This window comes from Nelumbo nucifera, chromosome 3 (genome assembly GCF_055504915.1).
Source record: "Nelumbo nucifera cultivar China Antique chromosome 3, China Antique-T2T, whole genome shotgun sequence".
In the NCBI taxonomy this organism is placed as follows: Eukaryota; Viridiplantae; Streptophyta; class Magnoliopsida; order Proteales; family Nelumbonaceae; genus Nelumbo; species Nelumbo nucifera.
In genome coordinates, this window is record NC_142651.1 from 88,979,729 (window position 1) to 89,006,853 (window position 27,125).

Here is a 27,125-nt window from a genome sequence, read left to right on the forward strand (position 1 = left end):
TTCGCAAAAGTACATTTATAAAAGTGCTTCATGTAAAAGTACTTTCCTAAAAGTGCTTTCGTAAAAGTACTTTCCTAAAAGTGCTTTGTGAAAGTACTTTTATAAAAGTGCTTTCGTAAAAATACTTTTCCTAAAATTATTTTTATAAAAGGGCCTTTGTAAAAGTGCTTTTATAAAAGAGAAATTGGTATTCTAAAAATTTACCGGGGACAATTATGGGAGAAAAAAAATGAATGTCCTTATTTTTAAAATAAGCACTTATTTTGGGCTTATTTCCAAACACCAATAAGTGCTTAATGGGGTGGTCCCCGCCCAAATAAGCACTTATTTTTTAAGCACTCCCGAACATGGCCTAAGTACTTTGCATCTGACTTTAGATAATTGGTATAAATCTGTAGTCTCTCCATATAAGAACTGTTCTTACTCTATGTCATATGTTATTTCAATGGTTGGTGATAGTTCTCCAAGATGGCTAAATATGATGTGACTGGCATTGGGGTAAATCTTCGGGAAGTTCCAGATGACAATGGAAGTACTAAATTGAAGGTACTAGGTATCATTTTAGATGGTCCTGCTCATGCTGCTGGTGTGAGACAGGTAAATAGTAAACAAAAGCTTATCTGTTTGTGGTTTTTACCATTAATATTTGGACAACTCATGGTTCACAAGTTGTTTGTAATATATCACTCCTGAGTATTGGCTATTTTTGTTTATAACTAATAAATTTACATAGTTTATTTGTATATTCTCTTATCATCTATCACATTGTTAATTTTCCATTATCCTGTTTAGTTTCTTGCTATTGCATGCACATGTAGTCCATATACAAATTCTTGGGAAGGAGATGCTTATCTTATTTTCTTACTGGGTTGACCTTAATGTGATTTCTAGGGGTACCGTATTGCCATCTAAAGGTTATACCTGTTTCTACTGTAGCTACAATAGTCCGAACCAGTAAGGAGAAGAAGAAAGAGAAGGAGAAGAAGAAGAAGAAGAGAAGAAGAAGAAGATGAAAGAACTGTCGAACCTGATAGCTAAACCCTATCAGTCGACCTCTTAATAGTGATTATGCTTCTAATTAAATGTACAAGGATTAAACTGCCCCTACTTAAGTATGGGACAGAGAACCTCTAATAAGACTGCCACATAAGCTCATAACTTAACCAAGGTGAGTTGACTAATCTACCCTTATTCGGCTAACTCTAACACTCCCCCTCAAGCTGGAGAATATGTCATATAATCCCAGTTTGTTACATATATAGTTCACTCTCCCTGAGCTTAAGGCTTTTGTAAACAAATCTGCCCACTGATCACCTGAGCTTACATGTTCTGTGCTTATCTCTCCAGTAAGAACCTTCTCCCTCACAAAGTGGCAATCAATCTCTATGTGCTTTGTTCTCTCATGAAAAACAGGGTTGGATGAGATATGGAGCGCAGTTTGATTGTCACAGTACAACTTCATAGGAGATTTCTCAATCACACTAATTCACATGTAGTGTGTGCCATGGCTCTGTACTCGGCTTCAGCACTGCTTCTAGCCACAACCGTCTGCTTTTTACTCTTCCACGTCACAAGATTTCCTCCAAGAAATGTGCAGTAACCTGTAGTAGATCTTCTATCAGACACAGAGCCCGCCCAATCTGCATTCGTGTACCCAACTATTTCAAGTTTTCCTCCTGGTTTATACAATAGCCCACGGTCCGGAGCTCCCTTCAAATATCTTACAATTCTAAGAACTACATCCCAGTGAGATATACGAGGGTTCTGCATAAATTGGCTCACCACATTGACTGCAAAGGAGATGTCTGGTCTCGTGATAGTCAAATAGTTCAGCTTCCCCACTAGTCGTCTATACCTTCCAGGATCATCAAATATTTCCCCTGTATCACTGTTCAACTTAACATTTGGTTCCATAGGAGTCTCAGCCGGTTTTGCACCTAACAGTCCTGTTTCGTCCAATAAATCGAGAACATATTTTCTTTGGCACAAGTTTACACCTTGTCTTGATCTAGCAACTTCTATACCCAAGAAAATACTTCAATGTCCCAAGGTCTTTTGTTTGAAAATGATTTTGTAGAAAGACCTTGAGTTTGTCGATCCCCAATTTGTCACTGCCAGTTATGACAATATCATCCACATAGACCACTAATAAAATATTTCCAGCTTCTAAGTCATAGCTGAACACTAAGTGATCAACCTGGCATTGTTTCATTCCAAAATTCTTCACCACTTCACTAAACTTCCCGAACCAAGCACGAGGCGATTGTTTCAACCCATAAATTGCCTTTTTCAGTCTGCACACTTTACCAGCCTCCCCTTGAGCAACAAACCCAGGTGGTTGCTCCATATATACCTCCTCTATAAGGTCACCATGAAGGAAGGCATTTTTTATGTCAAGTTGAAATAAGGGCCAATCATACATAACTGCTAGGGAAATTAACACACGGACAGAGCTAATCTTAGCCACTGGAGAGAAGGTCTCCATATAGTCCACTCCATACAACTGTGAATACCCTTTAGCAACAAGTCTGGCTTTCAGACGCTCCACACTACCACCTGATAAGTATTTAACAGTATACACCCATTTACAATCCACAACATGCTTACCAGGAAGAAGAGTAGTGAGCTCCCACGTGTGAGTATGCTGAAGAGCAGAGAGTTCCTCCTTCATTGCCTACCTCCACCCAGGTGAACTAAGAGCCTCTTGGACATTGTTAGGTATGGAAATAGATGACAATAGTGAAACAAACTGGTGATGTGAGGCGGAAAGGCGAGATACTGAAATAAAATTGGAAATGGGATGGAGAGTAGAACTACGTTTACCTTTCCGTAAGGCAATGGGTAGGTCAAGTCCTGAAGGTTTAGCAACAGGAGTAACGATAGGATCCGCGGACAAGGTAGAAGCTGGAGGAGGGGCCGGTGTCGTTCGACATGTATACACTTGCCGAATTGGTGGTCGTTCAGTAGGAATCTGCACTGGATGAGGTGACGAGTCGACTCCAACAGGAACACCCAGAACGGGATCACTGACCGGAAGAGGAAGAGGAAGTAAAGGTGGAGACGAAGATGCTTCAGTTCTTGAGAAGAAGGGAATAGACTCAAAAAAGGTGACATCAGGACAGACATAGCACTTTCGAGTAATGGGATTGTAACACTTGTACCCTTTTTGAGTTCGAGAGTAGCCAAGAAAGACACACTTAATGGAGCGTGCATCCAACTTGTCTATTCCAGGACTCAGATTGTGAACAAAGCACACACAACCAAAGATACGAGGTGTTAATGGAAAGGGAGACAAGGTGGGGAACAAGATAGAGAAGGGAGACCGACCATGAAGAATAAAGGAGGGCATCCGATTAATGAGGAAACACGCAGTAAGTACATCATCACTCCAAAACCGTTTAGGAACACTCATATGATGAAGAATAGACCGAGCTGTTTCAAGGAGATGACGGTTCTTCCGTTCAACCACCCCATTTTGTTGAGGAGTGGATGCACAAGAAGTTTGATGAATGATGCCATGCTGTTCTAAATACTGTTGAAAGGAAGTTAGAAAATATTCACGACCATTATCTGAACGAAGAACTTTGATTGGAACACCAAATTGTGTACGTATTTCAGCATGGAATTTTTGAAAAATGGAAAATAATTCACTCATTTCTTTCATTAAATAAATCCATGTCATTCTTGAACAATCATCAATAAAAGTGACAAAATACTTGTAACCATTATAAGACTCTATTTTGATCGGGCCTCAAACATCTGAATGAACCAAAGCAAAAGGACTCGACATACGGCTTTCAACTCTAGGACTGAAGGAAACACGACGATGTTTCCCAAACTGACACGACTCACACTGTAACACTGACAAATGACTCAAAGACGGAACTAGTATCTTGAGTGCCTTGAGAGAAGGATGTCCCAGTCGACAATGCCACTGTAGAGGAGTGAGTGAAGTATGAAGTGCAACTGACGATCCACCACCGTCAAGGTAATACAATCCACCAGCTTCATGCCCCCCACCAATCTTCTTCCCCGTCCTGAGATCCTAAAAAACACAAGAGGAAGGGAAAAAAGTAACAGAGCAGTTAAGAGTCTTGGTTAATTTACTAACAGACATAAGATTGAATGGAAACTTAGGGACATATAGAACAGATGATAAAGAAAGAGAAGCCGTGTCAACATTGCCAACACCACAGATGGGAGAGGAGGAACCATTGGCAAGGGTAACAGTTTGAGATGTGGAAGTTTCAGAGAGAGAAGAGAACACACCTGGAGTCCTGGTCATGTGATCAGAGGCTCCAGAGTCAATAATCCAAGGAGAGGTTTTAGATGACAGGCAAGCTATACCTGAGTGGGCAAGAGTAGCAGTAGTGTGCTGTGAAGTGGACTGAAGGAACCTCTCATACTCATCACGCTGTACACTCACCATCTCCCTTTCGGAAACAGATGTAGATGTGGAAGGAGTTAGGTCTGCCTGTTGATTATCACTGACATCAACCCCACCAGCAACAACATGATTGGCCCATTTAGAGGGAGGGCGGCCATGAAGATCATAACAGAAATTTACGGAATGTCCTTCCCTGCCACAGTGGGTACACTTCCTTGTAGAGCTGCCTTTTTCTTTGCCACGGCCTCCCCCTGAGTCACGACCACCACCACGGCCAAATATGGAACCACCACGACCTCCTCGGGAGGCATGTCCTCCCCCTTTCGTACCACGTCCACCTCCTCTGGCTGTCACAAAAGCTGATCTATCAGACTGTGTGGGATTCTCTGTCTGTTCCAAAGAAATCCTGCGAAGCCGAGCAAACACTTCCTCAAGTGTAGGAAGGGTAGAGCCCCCCAATATTTGGGCCCTAATTGGTTCATACTCTGATTTCAACCCCACTAAGAACCTTGTGACATCTTGTTGTTCCCTCTGTTGTTGCTGAGCCTTAACATCTGGAGTGAGAGGATGATAGACATTGAGTTCATTTCTGAGGTTCTTCATACTGGCATAGTACTCTTCTAGGGTTTTATTTCCTTGTTGCAGACCAAAGTACTCCTGATAGAGTTGATAGAGTTGATATACCCTTGTAGTATTATCTTGCCCAGAATACAGCTTTTTGGCATGTTCCCATATGTCCTTAGCTGTATCTAAGAACATGAAGTTGGCACTTATTTTGGGTTCCATACTGTTTCATAGCCATGTCATGATTTGAGCATCCTCCTGTTCCCAATCATCAAACCCTGGAGAGTCAGCCGGTGGTTTATCTTCTTTCACATGCTTCACTTTTCTCTTTGCCTTGAGAAAAACTTCCACCAACTTGGCCCATGGAACATAGTTCTCACCATTCAGTTTAATTGAGGTCATCTGTACACCTAGATAGTCAGAGGAAACCACCACACTAGGTTTCTGATCACTACAACCATCTCCCATTGCTGCCATGATACTCTTTCAATGCTGCCTCTAATCTGAATTCCCAATCACCAACTAAGTGCTGCTGTCAAGAGTTTGATGTTCCAGAACCTACAGCAGTCCCTAAACACAATGATAGATACACGCGCCTTTGTTCTTATCCACACCACTACCGATTTCACAAAAAAAACACAGACTACACCGACATTAATTCAGCACTTACTAACCACATGCAAGCTCTCTTACAATTACTCAACAGAGTTTGTGCATCACAAGCACCACCACACAGCCATAGCTGTCACACACAATACAGACCTGCTTTAACGCTTTTAAGAGGGCACCACAAGACCAACAAAAACTCAACTAGTACCATTGCATTACACCTTGCACCATTCGGCCACCTACAGTAGCAGCCCTTACACCATTTGGTCACTGTAAACACAACCTGTTCTTGGAATTTTTCCAAGAACCTGGGCAACAACCAACCTAGTTCTCTAGGTTCTGATCAGTCCTCTCAAGTTCTTGAAGATTTTCAACCCAGAAATACCAACAGCACACGGAGGAGAGATAACCAACCTTCGTTTGAGAGCTTCAGCCAACCATTCACTGCTGAAGTTGTTTTCTTAGGAAAGGATGTTCTGTGCACCAGAAAAAAGAAGAGCTGTGATGTTTCAGGCCTGGGACGAACCACTTTTCTCCATTGACAGTCCAGAGAAGAAAAGGAGAGAACTGAAGCACGAACTGAAGTTGTCACGAACTGAAACAGGTCACGAACTGAAGTTGTCACGCTCTGATACTATGTTTCTACTGTAGCTACAGTAGTCCGAACCAGTAAGGAGAAGAAGAAAGAGAAGGAGAAGAAGAAGAAGAAGAAGAAGAAGAAGAAGAAGAAGAAGAAGAAGAGAAGAAGAAGAAGTTGAAAGAACTGTCGAACCTGATAGCTAAACCCTATCAATCGACCTCTTAATAGTGATTAGGCTTCTAATTAAATGTACAAGGACTAAACTGCCCCTACTTAAGTATGGGACAGAGAACCTCTAATAAGACTGCCACATAAGCTCATAACTTAACCAAGGTGAGTTGACTAATCTACCGTTATTCGGCTAACTCTAACAATTCCTTTAAGTCACAAATAGTATTTATTAAATTCTGGTTACATAGATGATATGTGTTATGTTGAAGTTATGTGTTTCTTATTCAACATAATCATTTGCAGGAACACTCTTTTTTTTGATAAATCACAGGAACACTTTCTGGGTGGATTAATCTACTATATATTGTTTTCTTGAGTGGTTTTCCAGTTTATTATAAGAAGGATACAAATTTTGAGCACATGGATAAATCAAGTCCATTTCATTAGGCATTTTGAATTTAAGTTGAATTGAGACAAGGATGTTGTACTATGTTTTACATGTTGGTCAAATACTGCTTATCGTTATTCACTTTTAAATTGAAGATTTACATGCAAGACCCACATGTCGTAGTGGTGGAGACTTCAATATTTGATTTGAATCATTTTTTTTTTTCATTTTAAAGTTGTTTATGATTTTTACTGGGCATAACTATCTATGCTGTTCTTGTTTACCTTTTGGATGTTTGTCTGTTACTCCATTAGTACAATTGTTGAACAATGATTTTGATTTATTTGTTTGCTTTCTATGTTGACTTAGTAGGGCGATGAAGTCTTATCTGTTAATGGAGTGGATGTTAGAGGGAAATCAGCTTTTGAAGTGTCATCCATGCTACAAGGTCCTAATGAAACATTTGTGACTATTGAGGTTGTGATATTGGAACCAATCATATGCAAGCATTAACTTTCTTTCTTTTTCTTTGTGTTTTTGTCCTTAAATTGCTTTTCCTTAATTTTCCATTGCAAATATTGATGTTTGTAGGTTAAACATGGCAATTGTGGACCTATCCAATTTTTTGAAGTCCAAAGACAACTTACTGCTCGAACCCCAGTATTTTATCGGCTTGAGCAAATGGACAATGGAACTGCTTCTGTTGGATATATACGCCTGAAAGAATTTAATGCATTGGCAAAAAAGGATTTGGTTATTGGTATATCAAGTTGCTAATTTGTTATTATCTACAACTGAATCTTAAGAGTTGCACTTGTTTAGTAGTGAAAATTTTATAGGAAATTTATAGGTTGAATATTTTAAACTTCAGATGCAAAATGGTATGTATTATGATATATTGTCTTCCATTCCTTTCATGCTCTGGTTTTGGAACTAGAACTATCATAAAGACAAGAAAAGAAAACTAAAATTTTGTTTGACCACCACCTTGTAGATGCTGATATCTGCAATCTCTCATGTCTGTCTGTCTATCTGCACCATTAGAGCCCAATGGGATATGGATTTCTTCATTAGTGGCCAGTCTTATAACAGTAGTTGTAGTTGATCTTAAATGAGGCACTTTTGAGTCCCATCTCTTGTAAATATGCAGACGAGCTATCTTTGCATTTTTTTTTGGGTAAGTAATAGAAAATTTTCATTAAATAAAAGAGTACAATCTGGATATTTGATAAGATAGCACCTAACATCCAAAAGATCTATCTTTGCTTTTTTTTTTTTTTTTGGAAAGAAGAATTAGAGCCATTTGAAGGTTGAGTGTATATACTACACATTTGGAATCTTTTGACTCCTAGTAGGGGACATTGCTTGGTGTAATGGTAAAATCTTGGAATGACAAGCATGGGGAGGTTCTTTTTCTTCAAATTTATTTATTTATTTTTTCTTATATGTTTTTTGACCTTGCTATATTTTGGTTTCATTTATAGGTCTTTTGACTTCATGTTTGCACTATGTAGTTTAAGTTTGTGCTGAAACTAAATGAGTAAATGGCTCTTGCAGCAATGAAACGTCTTCAGGACCTTGGTGCCTCATATTTTGTTCTGGATCTTAGAGATAATCTTGGTGGACTCGTACAGGTTTGTTTGCTATCTCAATCCTTTATGTTTTCCATAGATTCTTTTTTCCAAACAAACTTCAACGGGTCAATAATGTCCATCTATAGAAAGGTTTTATTGTAAATCCTAACCATAAATGATTTCGTTTTCAGTCTATTTGTTTTTCCTTAATGATTAGAGCATTGGATGTACTCTTTTCTCCTCGTATACATATTGAGACTTTTCAGATTTCTTTAATGTAAACTAAATGGCTCGTTGATATATTCCTAGACAGAAGACATGTTAATGATACGAAATAATTAGTTTTTCAACTTTTCTACCTATTGGCCATATTCTTCCTTGAGAATTTAACAATCAGAAATGCTGTTTTACAATGGCACTATGGCAGCTTCTTGGTGCTCTGTTTCTTTAAACCCCCCTCTTTTTCTCTTCCCCTCCTCCCTCCCTCCCTCCTAATTACAATTGTCTTTTTCCCTTCATGGGAGACAGGGAGAATGGGGGAACTTATCTGTAAGTATTTGATTTCTTTGTGGTGCATTTGTTAAAAACAAAACTAACAGTTGCCATTCTGATGTTGTATTTCCTATTTTAGTTCATAATCTTATTTAACTTGTTATATAGAAATGTTTATTGAATGCTAAGTATGTAATATGGCACTTTCAACACTAAATCTATTCTCTGTTTCCTTAAGGCCTTCCTTAATATTCCCCTAAAATGCTAACACTTTTCATGGCACTTTCAACATTTCTGAAGTTTTATTAAAACTATTCCCTGTTTCCTTAAAATATTCCCCTAAAATGCTAACACTTATAACTTTGTTGATTGTAAAACTGAATAGGGATAATGGACTGAAATTACTAATGTTGGACAAGAGTTAAGAATAGAACATGCTGGACACCTGTCGCACCTCACCCTTCTCTATGATAATTTTTGAAACTCTAGGTGATTTTGTATCCTTTGCATTTTCCTTTGTAGAGACAGTGAAATCTAGCCGTAGGGCTATTTTTGTACTTTTCTTTTTTGTATATCTCTCTTTGTATTATATCTCTCATGTATATTAAGGGCAGATCTGTCCTTTTACAACTTAATATAAATATTTCTTTTAGGGTGTTGACTGACACAAGTTGTCACACCCACCATTCGGCTGTGTTGTCTCTCTCTCTTTCACTTTCTCAGTTTTTCGATCCGACTCTGACATGGTATCAGAGCTGGTCATGATCTGATCTGCTAGTGACTACTTCCTCACCTCTTTCTTATCAGTTATCTAGAGTACTCCCTAATAGTACTTGGGAGGCTCTTGAGTGTTCTTAAATCCGATTTTTGAAGCTGCTTTTAATCAGAACTCGACAGACTCTGTTCCTGGACTGCTGCGCCACTAGATTTCTCTTTCGGATTGGATCTCCCTTTAGAAGCATCAGATCAGGCTGAAACTTTAGATCTAGTGTCGCCCAGGGCAGATCTACTGTTCCCAATTGGTTTGGTTTGAATCGGATTTGATCTAGAAGGGTTTTGAGCCACTTCATAGTTCGGCAGACCCTTACAGTTTCATTTTCTGGACATTGACTGAAAGGTACTTCATTATTCTATTGTTTTGAACACTTCTCTTTGTGGTTTTTCTTGCTCTTGTGATTCAATGGCATCAGAAAGAATGGAAGTTCTCCCCATCAAATTTAATGGTACAAACTGTGCACTTTGGAAATTCAATTTCCAATTTCATGTCGAGGCGAAAGGTCTCTGGGGATATTTGGATGGATCAGTAGTTAAACCTGATGATTCGGACATCATGGGCCTTAATCAATGGAGAATTGATGATGCAAAAATTGCATCTTGGATCTTAGGATCCGTTGAAACTGACATTGCAATTCCTATGAGAGGATACAGGACTGCCTGTGAGATGTATGAGTATTTTGAAAGAGTATATCAGCAATCCAACACCTTAAGACAGTATCAGATAGAGGTTGACATCTTTTTCTATTATCAAGGAGAAAGAAAGGTCCAAGAGTACTATGCTGGGTTTATTAACCTTTGGACCGAATATGAGCTTGTTCACATGGGGAATGATCATTCAGAATGTTGTGTGAAGTATATGAAGGAACATTTCGATAGAAGAAAGATTATGCACTTCCTAATGCATTTCAGACCTGAATTCGAAGTTGTTAGATCTAATATCCTGAGTTGAGGAACACTTCTTGACTTGGATACTATTCTTGGTGAAATTCTGAGGGCCGAAACCAGAATTGCCACACAGACTACTCTGGATGGAAGGTGTCTAACATTGATACGGTCTTTCTAGCAACAAAACTGAAAAGGAAGAAGGACTTCTCTAAAATACAATGCTATGAATGTAAGGAGTTTGGACTGAAGGGATGGGATATCCATCACATGGACGCCCAAACCTTGCGGAATAGATAGGGTGAATTTCAAAAAATTTTTCTCCCATCTTTGCAGGGAATCGAATTCCCTATTTCAGAAAACATATTTTCAAGGATCAATCTTGAACCATGAACCAAATCAGATCTGAACCAAAAGGGGTAGGAGGGAGGATATACCTGATACGGAGAAACAATATCTCCCAATGGAGGTGTTCACGCCCAAGGAAGGATCCAAAATCTTCTCCCACTGAAAATGGCGCAGTGCAGGATGGAGCAGAATCAGCAATGTTCTTCAAAAGAACTTGACCCTTCGCAAGAATCAACTGGATGGCTTGTGAGTACAACTCCAACCAATCTTTTCCTAAAGATTGGAATCAAGATCAGATATTGATTTCTCCCAAGAACTGGAGATCGAACTAAATGCAATGGTGGCGGTAGGAAGGAGGTGGCAGGAGAGAATTCGCAGGGTGCAGAAATCTCTCTTTCTGTGATTTTTCTCAGCTCTGAAGAGAATCAGATGTGTGTCTTTCTTAGACTGCCGCCCCCTTCTTTTGTTAACCTAAAAGATCAGCTCCTAATCCAATTAGGAGCAGCTTATCCAAATCATATTTGGATAAGATCTCTCTTTAGGTGATAGGGATAAACCCTTATCTTATCTGCAGATTAGATTAGCTTTCTCCTAATCTCATTAGGAGGTTTCTAAATCTGAATCACACTCAGATCTGGACTCTCTGAGTGGATAGGATTAAGACCCTATCCTATTTGCTAATCTATCTCAGAATTCGCCCCATAATTAATTAAATAAACAATCCAGTTCGAAATGGGCTTTAGGCCCATTAAGCTTATGTACTCACTTAACCTTCCAAATTGCTGCCCAGTTGGGCTTCCTTGTAAGGCGTGGGACCCAAACATTGATCTACACATCAGCCACATGGGTTCGGCCCAGCCTTTGTTACAAGGCCTGGCCGAATACACTGTTAAAGATAGTGCACCCCCTGAAAACCCATCTTATGGGCTCTATGGGCCCAATACTTACCCTAAGTGGTCCCTGGGCCAAGCCACCTTGTAACACCCAAGGACTGTGGGCAGATGCAAGATTAGCCCATCAGGTATTATCCTCAATGGTCTTACACTTAACCTCTCAGCCCATAATGATCATACACTTCCCGACAAGAGAGGACCTCTCCCTCGGCTGCAAGGAACAGTGTTGCATTCTCTACTTATATGGATCCCGGGAATTAAAACCTTTTGCAAACATTTTAGAAACCATAATATATACTTTTATATCTCATATAAAATATACTTTGCAAAAACAAATCTCAACGGTTGAAATCGGCTGCCGGCAGTCTTGGTTTCCATCAGAGAGAGTGCATCCCCGATCATTACCTTTGTCCGACAAAGGGGCTGATCCTTTCACTATGATCACCCACTCAGATGAATTCTCGGATTGTCCCAACATACCCAGGTTTTGACCCTTGCTAAGGATCTCACTGATTGGTACATCAAAGACAGCCCAATCCGACATCTAGTGTAGTATCATAATCGAGTCTAGAGGTTAGGTGTAACTTTTCAGTTTTGCCCATCTATCTCCAAGGTCCAGGGCAATACTGGAAATCTGGTCCGGTTCAAAGGTTCTATTAATCCTATACTGTATGTGCCTAGGGTCTCACCTTGGCAACTGAGACAGGCCACCCCAACCGACTTGGTGGCACTACAGTGTCAGCCTTGTCAGGATAGGTCTCCCCAGACCGATCCATTGGCTGTGAACATTCTAAACTAACACGAGTCTCATTAAGTGTCCAGTTTAAGGGTATTACACAGAAACATACCAAGGGAACATGAATCAAATATGTACTTTTATTCATTTACAATAAATTCATAAAGTACATCATTCTTGATTGAAGCTAAGGGCATACAAAACTGTCTAACATGGACATGTTGTTTCTCACTGCAAGAAAAAGAAAACATGCACCTACTGTAAGCAGGTTAGCCATATTATCACTAAATGCCTCACTCGGCCTCAGAAAAGCAGTGGATCAAATCAGAAGAAAGGAAGCTACAAGGCTTATTAGACAGGTGTAGATGGATCAGATGCAGCATCCTCCATTACTTCTGTGACTGGGCAGAATGACACCTCAGGTAGCATGTCTGAAGAACGAATTCGACAGTTCATGTCCTCTGTTATCTCTTCAGCCTTCTCTGCTATGGGCCTGTTTGGTAAGTTTCCTACCTACTGTCCCTCACCGAACCATCTATGGTACATTGACTCAGGAGCCTCTAACCATATGACAGGGGCCACTCTTGGTCAGTGTCGTAAACCCCATCTCCCCAATAAACACATGTTACTGCTAATGGTGAGAAATTAGATATACTTGGATGTGATGATTTATATTTATTACTTCTAAGTCATCTCCATTTCATTTGTCCAAAACCCTGTTTGTACCTAAGCTTACCACCAATTTAATTTTTGTTGGCCAACTTGTAGAGAAAGGTAACAATGTTCATTTACTTCTGATGGTTGTTTGATACAGGACCGACAAACTGGGGAGGTGAAGGGGAAGGGGCGTAGACTGGGAAAACTCTTTGCTCTGGAATTTGAGAAGAATAAAACTGTGCCTGCTTCTACTTCATGTTTGATTTCTACTATTTCTAGTTTTGAATCTGTTAATTGTAATAAAGATTGGCAGTTGTGGCATAAACGACTGGGCCATCCTTTCTCTAAGAAATTTGATCAGTTGTTTTCCTCTGGTAGTTTACCTATTTCTAATGTTTCTCTTAAAAATGTAAATAAAGACTGAATTACTTGTGGCTTATGTAGGAGTCATATTTTGCCTTTTCCTTCTCATTTTGAACTTGCAACAGTTCCTTTTTATTTAACACATAGTGATGTTTGGTCGTCTCCAGTTGTCTCGCGGATGGGTTTTAAATTTTTTGTAACCTTTATTGATGACTACACTCGTTTCACTTGGGCCTATTTTCTTCAAAAGAAATCTGAAGGGTACTCCGTATTTCAGCACTTTCACACCTATGCTGCTACTCAGTTTGATGCCCGAATTTGTGTGCTACGATCGGATTCAGGGGGAGAGTATATTGATGGAGATTTCCAAACTACTTAAAACAACGTGGAATTCAAACCCAAAAGTCTTGTCCAGGCACCCCCACAACAAAACGGGGTTGCAGAAAGGAAAAATGGGCATATCTTGAGTGTAGTTAGAACCCTTTTACAGGATTCCCACGTACCCTCTTGGTTTTGGGTGGAGGCGGCCATCACTGCTGTGTATCTCATAAATCGTCTTCCGTCATTAGTTTTGAACAACTCCTCTCCTTTTCAATCCCTCTTCCACAAATCCCCAGACCTATCCATGCTCAGAGTATTCGGATGTGCTTGTTTTGTCCACCTTCCACCCCCTGAACGCACAAAGTTAACTACACAAGCAGCTTTGTGCGCCTTTATGGGGTATAACTCTGAACATAAAGGGTATCTTTGCTATGACCCTTTGGTTTGTCGTCTTCGAATTTCTCATAATGTAGTTTTTCTTGAAAATGAGTCATTTTTTGAACATATTGTGAAGTTCCCAGCTCTTTCTGTTTCTTCTGATTCTACAGGTACATCGAATACTCCATTGTCACCTCCGCAACAACTTCAGACCTACTTTAGGAAGCAACGGCCTTCTTCAGTCTCCATCCCCCCTTTGCTCCGCCTCCAGTTGCTGATCTGGTCACTCCAACTGCCTCAGTAAGCGCTCAAGACTTTCCCTCTGAACCTATTGCTCCTACTTTATGCCGTTCCTCTAGAATTTCTCATCCACCTAACCGTTATGGTTATTCACCAAACCATAGCTCCTTTTTTGCCATTTTATCTACCACAGACATTCCCAGATCTTATCAGCAGGCTGTAGCAGAACCACATTGGAAAGATGCAATGGATTCTGAGATTCAAGCTCTTCTAGAAAATGACACCTGGGACTTAGTCAAAGCTCCACCTGAGACATCTCTCATAGTAGGGCTGTTCATAAGAATGCCCAACCCGACCAAACCGACCAACCCGGACCGACCCAACCTGAGTCGGCTGGGTTTTCATCCGTACCGGTCGATTTCGGGTTGGGCACATACATAAACCGAAATCTCGGGTCGGTTTCGATTTTCTTGCGTGAAAACCGAAATCAACCCGACCCGAACCGAACTAGTATTCTACTAGTTTGGTAGTTCCTACTTCCTAGTTTGAATAGTTTCCTAATTCCTAATAGTCTTCTACTTTTAGACTTCTACTAGAACTAGAACTCTAGAAGGCCCATTAGGCAATTACAATTAGAATTCAATTAGGTGTCATTTTTTAGTTTTTTACCTAGATTAGAATTTAGAAGGTTTCTAAATTTTTATTTTATTGATTTACCTACCTAGATTTACCTAGTTTTTTACTCTAGAAGGCCCATTATTGACACATGTTTTTACATGAAGAATTTATTGATTTTATTCTTTACCTGAATTAAATTTAGATTTATCTTGGACTCTTGAATATCAAATTATCAACTAATTCAGATTTTATTTGGCTTTGTACAGGAGCAAAACCGAAACCGACCCAAACCGACCCAACCCGACTCAAACCGACTAGGTCGGTTTGGCCTGTCAATGGGTCGGTTTTTGTTCCCACCTTAGCTAACCCGACCAGGCCGGGTCGATTGGGAAAATCCCAAGAAACCGACCCAACCCGACCCGTGAACACCCCTATCTCATAGGAAGTTGATGGGTTTATTCTGTGAAACTAAAATCTGATGGAAACCTAGATAGATACAAAGCTAGGCTTGTAGCACAGGGTTAAAAACAGGAATATGGGATAGACTATGAGGAGACTTTTGCTCCTGTAGCTTAGATGACCACTGTATGACTTTTGATGGCTGTGCTTGCAATCAAATAGTGGACAATTCATCAGATGGATGTCAAGAATGCTTTTCTCCATGGGGAATTGAAAGAGACAGTTTACATGAAGCCTCCTCTGGGATGTTGTACAGATCCACAACTTGTTTGTCGTTTGAAGAAGTCACTTTATGGCTTGAAGCAAGCTCCTAGGGCCTGGTTTGAGAAGCAAGGAGTAACGATATTACTCCTTTATGTTGATGATATACTTATTACAGGGGATGACATAGAAGGAATTTCTAGGCTACAACAGTTACTCAGTGAATCCTTCAAGATGAAGGACTTGGGACCGTTGACATATTTCTTGGGCCTTGAGGTGAGTAGAAATTATCGAGGCTACTTTGTTAATCAACAGAAATATGCGGCTGATCTGGTTAAGCTGACAAATCTTAGTGATTCTAAGATTGTGGACATTCCACTAGAACTGAATTTGAAACTCAACAAAGATGATGGGTCTCCCCTTGAAGATCCTACCCTTTATCGTTAGCTAGTGGGCAGTTTAATCTATCTCACCATGACTCGGCCGAACATATCTTATGCAGTTCAGATAGTAAGTCAGTTTGTGTCTTCTCCGAGACAACCACATTTATCTGCAGTTCATCGGATTATAAGATATGTACGGGGCACACTGTCACATGGGATATTCTTCTCCTCATCATCTCCCATTCATCTTATGGCCTGTGCAAATGCTGATTGGGCTGGATGCCCTGACACCCGACGGTCCACAACTGGCTGGTGTGTCTTCCTAGGCAACTCCCTTATCTCATGGAAGTGCAAGAAACAAGCTATTGTGCCCAAATCTTCCATTGAAGCTGAATACAAGAATATGTCTTCCGTGTGTAGTGAGATCATATGGCTTCAGATTCTTCTATTTGAAATATTAAGTGAGCCACCATTGTCTGTTCCTCTTATGTAGACAACATCAGTGCAATCAAAATTGCATCCAACCCCGTCTTCCATGAATGCACCAAACACATAGAAGTTGATTGCCACTTCATTCGCAATCTCCTTCTTGAGGGTACCATATCTCTTCCTCATGTCTCCTCCAGGCTCCAACTGGAAGACTTGTTAACTAAAGTAATGACACGGGCTCGACATCTATTTCTCATGGAGGCATCAGTTTGAGGGGGAGTGTGGAGATAGTGAAATCTAGCCGTAGGGCTATTTTTGTACTTTTACTTTTATTTTCTGTATATCTCTCATGTATATTAAGGGCATATCTATCCTTTTACAACTTAATATAAATATTTCTTTTAGGGTGTCGACTGACACAAGTTGTCTCACCCACCATTCGGCTGTGTTGTCTCTCTCTTTCTCTTTCTCAGTTTTTCGATCCAACTTTGACCCTTTCCTTGAATTTCTTCTTTCTCTCTCTCTCTCTCTCTCTTTGCCCCAAACATTGTTTCAATTAACACCCTTTCCTCTACTAATTCTACCTGATTCCATATAATTGGAATAAGGCTTTTTTAAGTTAGTACAGTTGAATTCTTACGTTCAGTCATTTATTGCTAATGATTAACATTTTTAAATTTGTGAGTTTGATACCATCACTTTCTCATCTCAGGTTGGCATTGAAGTTGCTAAACTCTTTCTAAATGAGGGGGAGACGGTATGTATCTTTTTGAGCTATGAGCCTTCAAGATGCAGTATAACTCTATGATTATGCTTTGACCAAATGCATCAAATAGATTGAATGATCTTGTAGATGATGTGATTGTTCTATTAGTTGCATTTTATAATAATAGTCCTGCTTGTTATTATTATTACCATTGTTGTTGTTTGTTATTATTATTTTTATTATAGGTATTCTGGGTCAATGTACCATGGACAGTATATTATTTATATAGAGCCACATTCATGGGCACAGGTTAGCCTCTTGCTATTGGCTTGTAGTGTTGCTTAACTGATTTGAGTACTTAAATGAGAACAACCAAGTATTTGTTTGTCTAGGGTATCTCTGAGAAGAAGGGGCAATGACAAACTGTTTTCATGTGTTAAATATAGGGGCTGCTATATCAGCAAGGAGCTTTATAATGCCCACATAAAGATGGCATGATAAATTCTGGTTCAAAGTGCTGGCCCAAATGGCCCAAATGTGGTATTAGCTCTGTTACTAGATGTGGGTTAACTCAACATAACTTTATTATTGCTATATGGGGTTAGCTGAGGGTGGGTGTTGGCACAATGGTTGGATTACTCCATTACAACCTGGGTGACCAGGGTTCAAATCTTGGAAACAGCCTCTCTGTACATACAGGGGTAAGGCTGCATACATCTGTCCCTCGCCGGACCCCGCATTGGTGGGAGCCTTGTGCACTGGCATGCCCTTTTTATATTGGGTTAGCTACATGATTCTTGCCTTTGCCATTTCAACTCTATCAAAGATTCAAGGGTCACACTCATCTTTAAATTCTTATAATGTTTGTATCCTCTTTGTTTAGGTATTAGTTTTTTTATTATTTTTACCAAGATGATTATGGTTCTGAAGAGTACAAGTATACCACATCTTGAATTGATTGTATCTCTTGCACTTTGAAGAAAAGTGATGTGGATGCCATATACTTGCACACCTTTCTGTTGGCAAGATGTCAGGCTAGTTGTGGTGGGCTGGTATGTAGTGTCTTTGTTGGATGATATGAGCAATGCAACTATGGCCACTATGCAATGTTGGTCCCAGCCATCTGGGGTCTTGGGAGGGGTGGACTGGATACGGACTTAATGTTGGCATTTTTTTTTTCCAGCACAAAGTGACTGCTCTCAGACTCAAACCCATGTTCTCATGCTTGTTAACCTTAGATTTTACCATTACACCAAGCAGTGGCCCCTGAACAATGCAAATGTGGATTTCTTTAAATGAATCTGCACCAGCTCCGATGTTTCATCCTATAGAAGTCTTTTGATCACATGGTTATGGGTATTCAGAATGGTGATTCTGAAAATTATGTTGTGGACAATCCTTGTGGGGCCTGATTTTTGGACAGTTTGGAGTTTGGACCAATGAGCTCCATATTCATGTTTATGACTTTTTACATGTGGTTTAGACTTCATAATATTAGCTACCATGTTTCCTATTACCATGCTATGACGTAGTGAATATTGAAATTACATGGATTATACAGCTATCATATCCTTCTTTTAATGATATGTGCAGGTGACTTATACTGTTGGAAGGGATCCCCAGTACCAAAGAAATATTGTAGCAGAAAATTCACCTTCGGTTACTTCTCCAGTCATTGTATGAAAACCTCTTGTACATTTTTGCATGCAAGGAAAACCATGATGTACATCAAATCTTTGCTGGGAAATTTAGGTGTCTAGATAAGCATGCAGTAGTCACTTGGTGAGACTGAATGCTTAAACCATTCCTAAATAACCTGGCAATTGGATGGTTTTATAGGCATAGCTGCACAGAAGTTATGAATAGTAGAAATTATTGCTTTGTGATTCACAATTTTTAATGATAGATGATATCTAAAACTCCACTTCAACCATAATTATCTAATTGTCATCTCTGATGCAGGTATTAGTGAATGGCAAAACTGCTAGTGCAAGTGAAATTGTGAGTGGCTCCATTCTCCATTTATCTGTAATGGAATTAGATGTGTTAAACAGGACTTTTTCCCATCCATTCCCCTTTTTCAGGTTGCAACTGCACTTCATGATAACTGCAGAGCCGTCCTTGTTGGTGAGAGAACTTATGGCAAGGTTAGAATATGCATTCTAGATAGTTTCTTAAGAGTTTCGAATAAGTCTTTACCACTGCTGCCTTTGGTTGTGTTTTGCATTACAAATTGTCATACTCTGGATCTAAGGTTCATGGTGCTCATTGGACTCTAGATGTGAGACTCTGGTGTAGATTCAGGCCCTGATAAACAATGTGGGCTCAACTTCAGCTACACTTAGTTCATACCTCTTCAAAATTAACAAATAATTCAGCTCAGGCGTGTACCATGTTACTCTTACCAGAACACTATCAAGTATCAACAGTTCAATCTGTGGGCCCCTTTAATTGGAGGTGGCAAATCTGAAGAACTGGTCAACTTTAGGATTTTGATCTGTATCTATTCCAATACATAGAGAATTTCAGATAACCAAGATAAAGAAATAAAAGAAAAAAGGCTACCAGAGAGCTGGCTCAGTGGCCCTGCAACTAAATCAGTAAATCATCCATTTAGGAGACCTTCTATTTCAGGTCTGTCATAATATGCTTTTGCTATTTTTATTTTGCTCAATACCACCTGCAGGGTTTGATCCAATCTGTATTTGAACTTCACGATGGATCTGGTGTGGTTGTCACTGTTGGGAAGTATGTGACACCAAATCATATGGACATCAATGGAAATGGAATAGAGCCTGATTTTCGAAATATCCCAGGTAATAAAGCTTCTTGTGTTTTGTATTACAAATGTAGATACCATAGCATTTACAGAACCCTCTATTGCAGTTTGGAATGAAGTTATCAAGCATCTTTCATGGTGTCACATGCAAAGATTAGGATAAGTGCAGGTTTGCACCAATCTTGTCCATTTTAGTCCCCCTCCCCCCACCCCAAAGGGTATATTATCATTTAATTTAACTAACAAATTCTGTCTATGTTTCTGTGGTTTCTTGGAATCCATGCCTGCTTAAATGGATACGTGATTGCTTCAAATTTTCTGCATGAATGTTTTCTCTGTTGTAACTCCCTACAATAAGCAGGTGAAAGACTTGAATTTAAAAATTTTGACTGCATCATTCTTTGCCAACATTGTCTCAGTATCATCTCGAGTCGGAGCAACCATCAGTTAATTCCGCAGACAAGATCTATATATTCAAGAAAGCTCTTTTGAAATGGGAATCCGTTTGATTTTGCACTTTGCCAGGAACCAGTTTTCTAGATGGATTCACTGCACAGTGCCAGAGGTTTTTGATGTTGTACAACATGTTCATATGTAACAACCAGGCTTGCTTAAATGAAGAGGAAAAACAGAACAATTTTGTACAGCATACCGAGCAGTGTTGAGACAGCAACTCAAATTTGGAAGCGTTTTGTTTGTCTAAATGTGTATGAAGTTACATATACAAAACTATAATCAAGTTTTACCATTGTTTTGGAAAACAAATGCCAGGAACATTGTTACAAATGGCAATAAAGAGATTTTTTTTTTCGAATATGTGTTTCTTTTATATTACATTGTTCTGAAACTTCGTTCATGAACTAATTCCATCAATTGTACCATGCTGGACATGTTCTATCTCCTTAGACATCACACTAAGCTCATCCAACACGGCATGGATCTCTCTGGCTTGAGGATGCAGTCTCCCACCAACTACAAACTCATGAACCACACCATTCACTTCAACCAAACTGCATCCGGGCTCCTTTTTAATTTGCTTCTCCTTCATGGACAACCTTGCATCCATTGCATTCTCAAATTGACCTGCCGCTGCATAAACATTTGACAAAAGTATATAGCTGCAAGTTTCACTCGGGTCCAACTCAATCATCTGCCTTGCTGCCCGTTTTCCCATTTCACTGTTTCCATGTTTCCTACAAGCTGAAAGTAAGGAGCTCCATATAATAGCATCTGGGTTTTCTGGCATATTAATTATAAACTCTTCTGCCTCTTCAAGAAGTCCAGCTCGGCCTAAGGCGTCAACCATACAACTGTAATGCTTGACTGTGGGTTCAATATTATATGTTTCTTTCATTGCTGAGAAATACTTCCTTGCTTCATTTACCATGCCTGAATGACTGCAAGCGGTTAGCACGCCAATAAAGCTGACATCATCAGGTCTCAAACCAGAAGATTGAAGCCTTGAAAAAAATTGAATTGCTTCCTTCCCACAACCGTTGATTGCTAGGCCTAATATCATGGAGTTCCAACATGAAAGCCCTTTTTCAGAGATGGTCTCAAACACCTGAAGAGCCTTGTCGACGCACCCACACTTACAATACATGTCAATAATAGCAGTTGAAACTATACTATTTGTTTCAATCTCATTCTTCTCTATATAAGTATGAAGCCACTCCCCTTGCTCGAGAGCTCCTAAGCCAGAGCAAGCGTTTAACAAGCTTACAATTGTAAACCCACTCGGCTTGATACCTTCCTTCTGCATTTCATCAAACAGATCCATAGCTTCCTTGAAATTCCCGTTCCTTACATACCCGCTAATCATGGAATTCCAGGATATTGTACTTCTCTTCGGCATTTTATCGAACAACCTTCTAGACTGATCAATTTCCCCAAATTTAGCTAGACCCGTGATCATGGAATTCCATGCAACAACGTCCGAGTTAGAAACATCGAACAGGCGACAAGCTTCGATTAAGAAACCGCACGTTGCATACATGAAGATGATTGTGTTACGAATGAAGGGATCAGATTCGAGCCCAAGTTTTATAATCCTCCCATGGAGCTGAGTTCCATCATGGGCTAGACCCAGTTGGGCATAGGCCTTGAAGAGAGAAGGGTAAGTGAGTCTCTGGGGTTCAATAGGTGAAGACTGCAACATGTCAGTGAAGAGAGAGATGGCACGAAGAGGAGTGGAGCTCTGGGAGAAGCCTCTAATGATGGTGTTCCATGTGAATAGATTTGGGTTTTGAATTTGAGAGAAGACCGAGTAGGCGTAGTTGATATCACCGGCCGGGGAGGTGGCGGAGAAGGCTAGCACCCTGCTAGCGGCAATGGTGTCTTTGGCCAGACCGGTCTTGATGATGTGGGCATGGAGCTTTTGGAGGTCTGACATGTTGGTGCACCTCTTCTCTAGCATAGAGAGAGACGGGTGATCTGAGATGAATCTGGAAATGGAGGGGGATGATGAAGGGAGTGCACTGCAACACCATGGTTGCATACCTTCCGTTCTCGTCTTCTTCTTTTCTGTCTGTCAGTCTGTGCTCTATGCTCTCGGTTCCGGTCTGTGGACGGAAAATCCCTCCACGGCTCCACAGGATAGGCTGGGCCTTGGAAGGCCTAACCCGAGCTGGCCCGGCCTATGAATGGGCTTACAGTTGCATTGGGCCAGGCAGGGTATTTGAGTCAGGAGCCCAGCTGCCACTCTGGCAGTATGACTGATTCACCGTCTACCTCTCGTTCTCCTTAAGAATTAAGAATTGGGATCTGCTCCCCACCGAGCGTGTCTCACACTGACCTCACAGTCATATCCCACCCTGTATTGTAAACATCTCCACATGAATATTAAATACAAGTACGGGAGATATTTCTGATGTGCGGCCAGGACATGATGTGAGGTGCACCGTGTGAGGAGCACATCTGGACTCTCTTCTTTAGGGCTGTCAACGGGTTGGTTCCATCTAACAGACCTGAACTGACTCGGTTATTGTTCTATGATTTTGTCCCAATCTGGTTTTTGTTTGTTTCGAACTGATTCAGACATGAGCCAGTTATTTTGTTAATAATACATAAAAGCTTTTTAGTTTTCTTTTGTAATTTTTATTATATTTAATTTTTAAAAGTATAAATTTGATAGATAATATATAAGATAATTCTGATTAAAAACACTTGATTTCTTATTTTACTGTCATTTTTATAAGTTCAAATCAGCCCTACAAGATTGCCCCCCACAACGTTTTACAGTACATCCCCATTGTGTATTGAGAATATCTCCCGATGATGACATCATCAATTTATGAGGTTATCATCGGAAAATGTTACCAATACATGGTAGGAATGTACTGTGAGACATTGTAAGGGAAAATCTTGTGGGGGCTGATTTGGTCTCCATTTTTATTACGATTCTATTATCAAAAATCAAGTTTTAGGTTGTTATTTATTCAAATAATTATACATGTTAGTATAGTCAGGTCAGACATAACCAATTATTAATCAAGATGGTTCTGGGTCTAAGGTTTTTAATCAGGATGGGACTGGTCATGCTGTGTTGAACCAGACCCGGCTGTTGACAGCCCTAGGTAAACACTAAAACCTTTCATGTTGAACAATCCTCCACCCCTATTTGGGATCACTTATTTCAAGTACTTGTTCAAATAAATACTTAGACGAGTGATGACTCATTTGGCATGTTAGTGGGTAGGCCCAGCAGAGATGTGGATTTGAATCCTCCTATTTCCACCTATGTTAAAAAGTTGGTGTGCATTGTGTTTGGTATTCGAAAAAAAAAAAAAAAATCTCACAAAAAAATGTTCAAATAAATACTTATAAGTGGTGGAACCATACAATAAGTGAAAAAATAAACACTTATTCATGTTTGGTAAGAAACCCAGAATAAGTGATTTTGAAAATAAGTATTAAAAAAAAACACTAGGCCAACTTATTATAAGCACTTATATTCCATTTTGGTGGGATAGAACTATCCCCATAAACTTTTCAATATTCCACCGAACGCCCCTGGTATAGAGAAGACTTCTCCATTTATGTGTTTTGGGTAAAGCTTCCATGGCTGTTTTATCTAATCCTTTCTTTTTTCACCATTTCCCCTAGATCAGTAGTTAGGAAAGAGATAAACCACCTAGTCGGCGAGTGTCTAGTTTGGTGAATTCCAAACTCATTTTTTTTTTTTAAATTTTCCTAGCTATCATTGTGAACGAAAATGCTAATACCCGAATTATTCATATAGAAAAATGTGGTTAACATGTTAATATTTGCTTATCATATTGATTGCAATTTTTTTTTGTGATTAATCAGGAAAAAACATTATTTATTATTATTGAAATTTGAAATATTAACCCAAATTTGTTTTGGTGCTTGAAATATTTTTGTGTTCTGATATTGTAGTTTTTTTTGTGATTAATTATAAAAAAATAGTAGAATTTTTCTTTATGATTGAAATGATAATCCGAATTTGTTGTGATTTTTTTTGTTGTGATATTAGTATTTTGGGAGATTGATGGTTCAGCCCAGGGTCTTAGGCCCAAAGTACAGTTGGGGTGGGTGTCAGCTTGGAATTGATGTCCATTCACGGCGGGCATTGGTGTATAGAGTGGGGGTTGTTGACATTTTGAATGTTTATAGCTCTGCAGTAGAATTCAGAAATCTGCATTGAGCCTGTTCGTACTTTTTCGTAGTATTTTTTACAATATTATATTTTTGAGTTGGATAGTATTTTTTTTATTTTCCAACCTATTGTTGATTATTTTTTATATTTTTTTGCATTAATTATCCAACTCAAACATTAATTTTTGGTTTTTTAGGGTTGGATATTATACTTTCTGGTTATTTTCAGCATTTTATTATCATTATTATTATAAGATTTTTTTGGTTATTTATTATATTTTCTTAAAAAAATAAATTATTTAATAGTGCCGGTAACACGTGGGCTCATATGTATCGTGAGAGTTATAATTGTCATCATTTTGAATATAATATTCATAAAATAACACACACATATATATATATATATAATAAGTGTAAGTGGTTTGGTAAGAGGAAGCCATTTAGCTTTTCAAGTCTCTTCAGTGAAGTCAATAATAAGTCCATTAGGTGTAAACATTTTTTTACGCCAGCGTAGGTATAAACATTGCTAGTTTGCTGCACCATATATTTTGATAAATATTGTCAAATTATATATATGTTATAAATCCTTCCATTTCTTGAAAATAAGGGTCTGTTTGGTTCATTGTTGGAACTGGAATCAGAATCCTTCAGAATCGGAATGGTCTATTCCCCTCACCTGTCTGGTTCAAACTGGAACCGGAATCAAAATTGGCTAGAATGGATTCTCATTCCCAGGGGAAAGGGGAGGGAATGGCTATTCCCTCAAATGGGGGAATACCATTAAGAAAAAATAAGGGTCCATTTGGTTCACACTTTATAATCGGAACCGGAATCAAAATCCTTCAGAATTGGAACGGTTTATTCCCCACTTGTTTGGTTCAGACTGAAACCTGAACTAGAATCAGAATTGGCTGGAATGGATTCTCATTTCCAGGGGAGGGGGAGGGAATGGCTATTCCCTCAAATGGGAGAATGCCATTTTAGTAGGAATGGGAATGGGTTTCTCAATGTTTTTGAACCATCATTGACTTGGACAATCAGACTGTTTGGCCCGAAAACCGTCCAAGTAATTAGTTTCATTTCACCCCTAACCCGTTCTTGGGTCAAAAATCGCTGACTTCGTCAGAAAACCACTGACCCGGGTAGTCGAATCGTTGACTCGTTTGACCCAGCTAGCGATTTGCAATATAAAGTTGCAGAGAGGAGAACTCAGATCTAAGATCCAGTCTGAGACATGAACTCAGATATGGGATCTAGCATGAAGAGAAGAAGAAGAAGAAGACTACAAGTGTTTTGGAGAAATAGATCTCAGATCTGAGATTTGAGAACTTAGATATGAGATCTAAGATCTAAGAACTCAGACCTCAGATATGAGACTCAAGAACTTAGATCTCAGATTTGCATTTGTTGCCACTACCTCGCTGTCGCCATCACCGCTATCGTCGCCGGTGAGCATCAAATCATCCTCCTCCTCTTCCTTCTCTCCTTCCCTCCTCTCTTTCCTTCTTCTTCTTTCTATTTTTCTTTCTCAGCCGACAACAATTCTCCTTTCTCCTTTCTGGCTTTCTTAGTCGACATCTCTTCTTTCTTATATGAGGTTTGCATATTAGGGCAAATCTCATATAAACATTTACCCTAATATGCAAATTGTTCGAACTGTTAGACCCAGATGGTTGAACCATTGACTCGAAAACCGATAATTAGAATGATTTCATTTCTAAGTCAGTTTTTAAAACCTTGGGGTTTCTGATTCCGTCCAACCAGACAATTGGAATCAAAATAAATCATTCCAAACCCCTATTTCTGTAAACCAAACAGGCCCTAAATTTTCTTCAAAGATATTTCCAACTAGGTGAAAGAAGATATAAGGAGATAGCCGACGACCATGGTTGAACCCCAAAAGTTATGAAACGAAGTCTTGGTGTGTATGTTGGATATGATGGTTGAATTTTTTTGTTTTCAATTCCAAACTTTATTTAGGTGAAGGGACAAGGACCTTAAAATTTTATTAACCATTATCAAACCAGAATAAGTATTAGGGAGGACATAGCATGCCTTCCCCAAATGCATACAAAGTTTGGGCCTTACCCTATACCATTAACCATTCAGGATCAAGCTTTTTATTCACTTTTGAGTTAGATATGAGATGAAATATGTAGTGGGTCTATTAAACAATACCTCCATACTTTTAATAATATGTGGTTCTCAAAAGAGAAATGATGCCATAGCTATGCAGCTATCTTATGGCAATCCCTAAGCTCTATTAAAAATGTTGTATAAACAACAAAGGAAAAAACACATTGCCACTTTCCGATGGACAGTCAAGAACCTTCTTCTTTCGAGCCAAAAGTAAGTCTACATAAGTAGTATTTCAAAATCAATTGTGGGGGGAGGAGGGTGGTTATAGTGTCTCGAATAGGGGTTTGGATTGTTCAGTTTGATTCCCATTTTCACTTATTAAATTCCTTTTCATATAGTCTTCATTAGTGCTCAGTTGTCTAAGTTAGAATTAGCCAAGATGTCACATCTGTCTTTGGAAGGAATTTGATATAGTGGAAGTTTTATTGTTATTA

At 39.3% G+C, this 27,125-nt stretch overlaps 2 protein-coding genes across 4 annotated transcripts in view; one reads left to right on the top strand and one right to left on the bottom strand.

Annotated features, from left to right (window-relative positions):
• Positions 1–20,749, top strand: part of LOC104587683 (Peptidase S41 family protein) — a 28,336-nt gene extending 7,587 nt beyond the window's left edge. Inside the window, exons 3-13 of one of the 3 annotated variants that reach the window (XM_088901365.1) lie at positions 460–597; positions 7,072–7,176; positions 7,291–7,459; positions 8,257–8,333; positions 17,163–17,207; positions 18,750–18,833; positions 19,119–19,157; positions 19,241–19,303; positions 19,843–19,972; positions 20,043–20,104; positions 20,297–20,749. In XM_088901365.1, the coding sequence (XP_088757491.1) occupies positions 460–597; positions 7,072–7,176; positions 7,291–7,459; positions 8,257–8,333; positions 17,163–17,207; positions 18,750–18,833; positions 19,119–19,157; positions 19,241–19,303; positions 19,843–19,972; positions 20,043–20,098 (906 nt within the window). In that variant the 3' untranslated portion in view covers positions 20,099–20,104; positions 20,297–20,749. The remainder of the gene's footprint in view (positions 1–459; positions 598–7,071; positions 7,177–7,290; positions 7,460–8,256; positions 8,334–17,162; positions 17,208–18,749; positions 18,834–19,118; positions 19,158–19,240; positions 19,304–19,842; positions 19,973–20,042; positions 20,105–20,296) is intronic. The other 2 variants (XM_010245384.3, XM_010245385.3) reach the window with 2 other exon arrangements.
• Positions 20,615–22,432, bottom strand: LOC104587682 (Pentatricopeptide repeat (PPR-like) superfamily protein). Its single transcript, XM_010245382.3, has one exon. The coding sequence runs from the start codon at positions 22,430–22,432 to the stop codon at positions 20,789–20,791; it is 1,644 nt and encodes a 547-aa protein (XP_010243684.1). The 3' UTR covers positions 20,615–20,788.
• Between the last annotated feature and the right edge of the window lie 4,693 nt (positions 22,433–27,125).

Bases quoted from the DNA above. Each gene is read 5' to 3' on its own strand.
- LOC104587682 (XM_010245382.3), bottom strand. From the start codon at position 22,432: ATGCAACCATGGTGTTGCAGTGCACTCCCTTCATCATCCCCCTCCATT.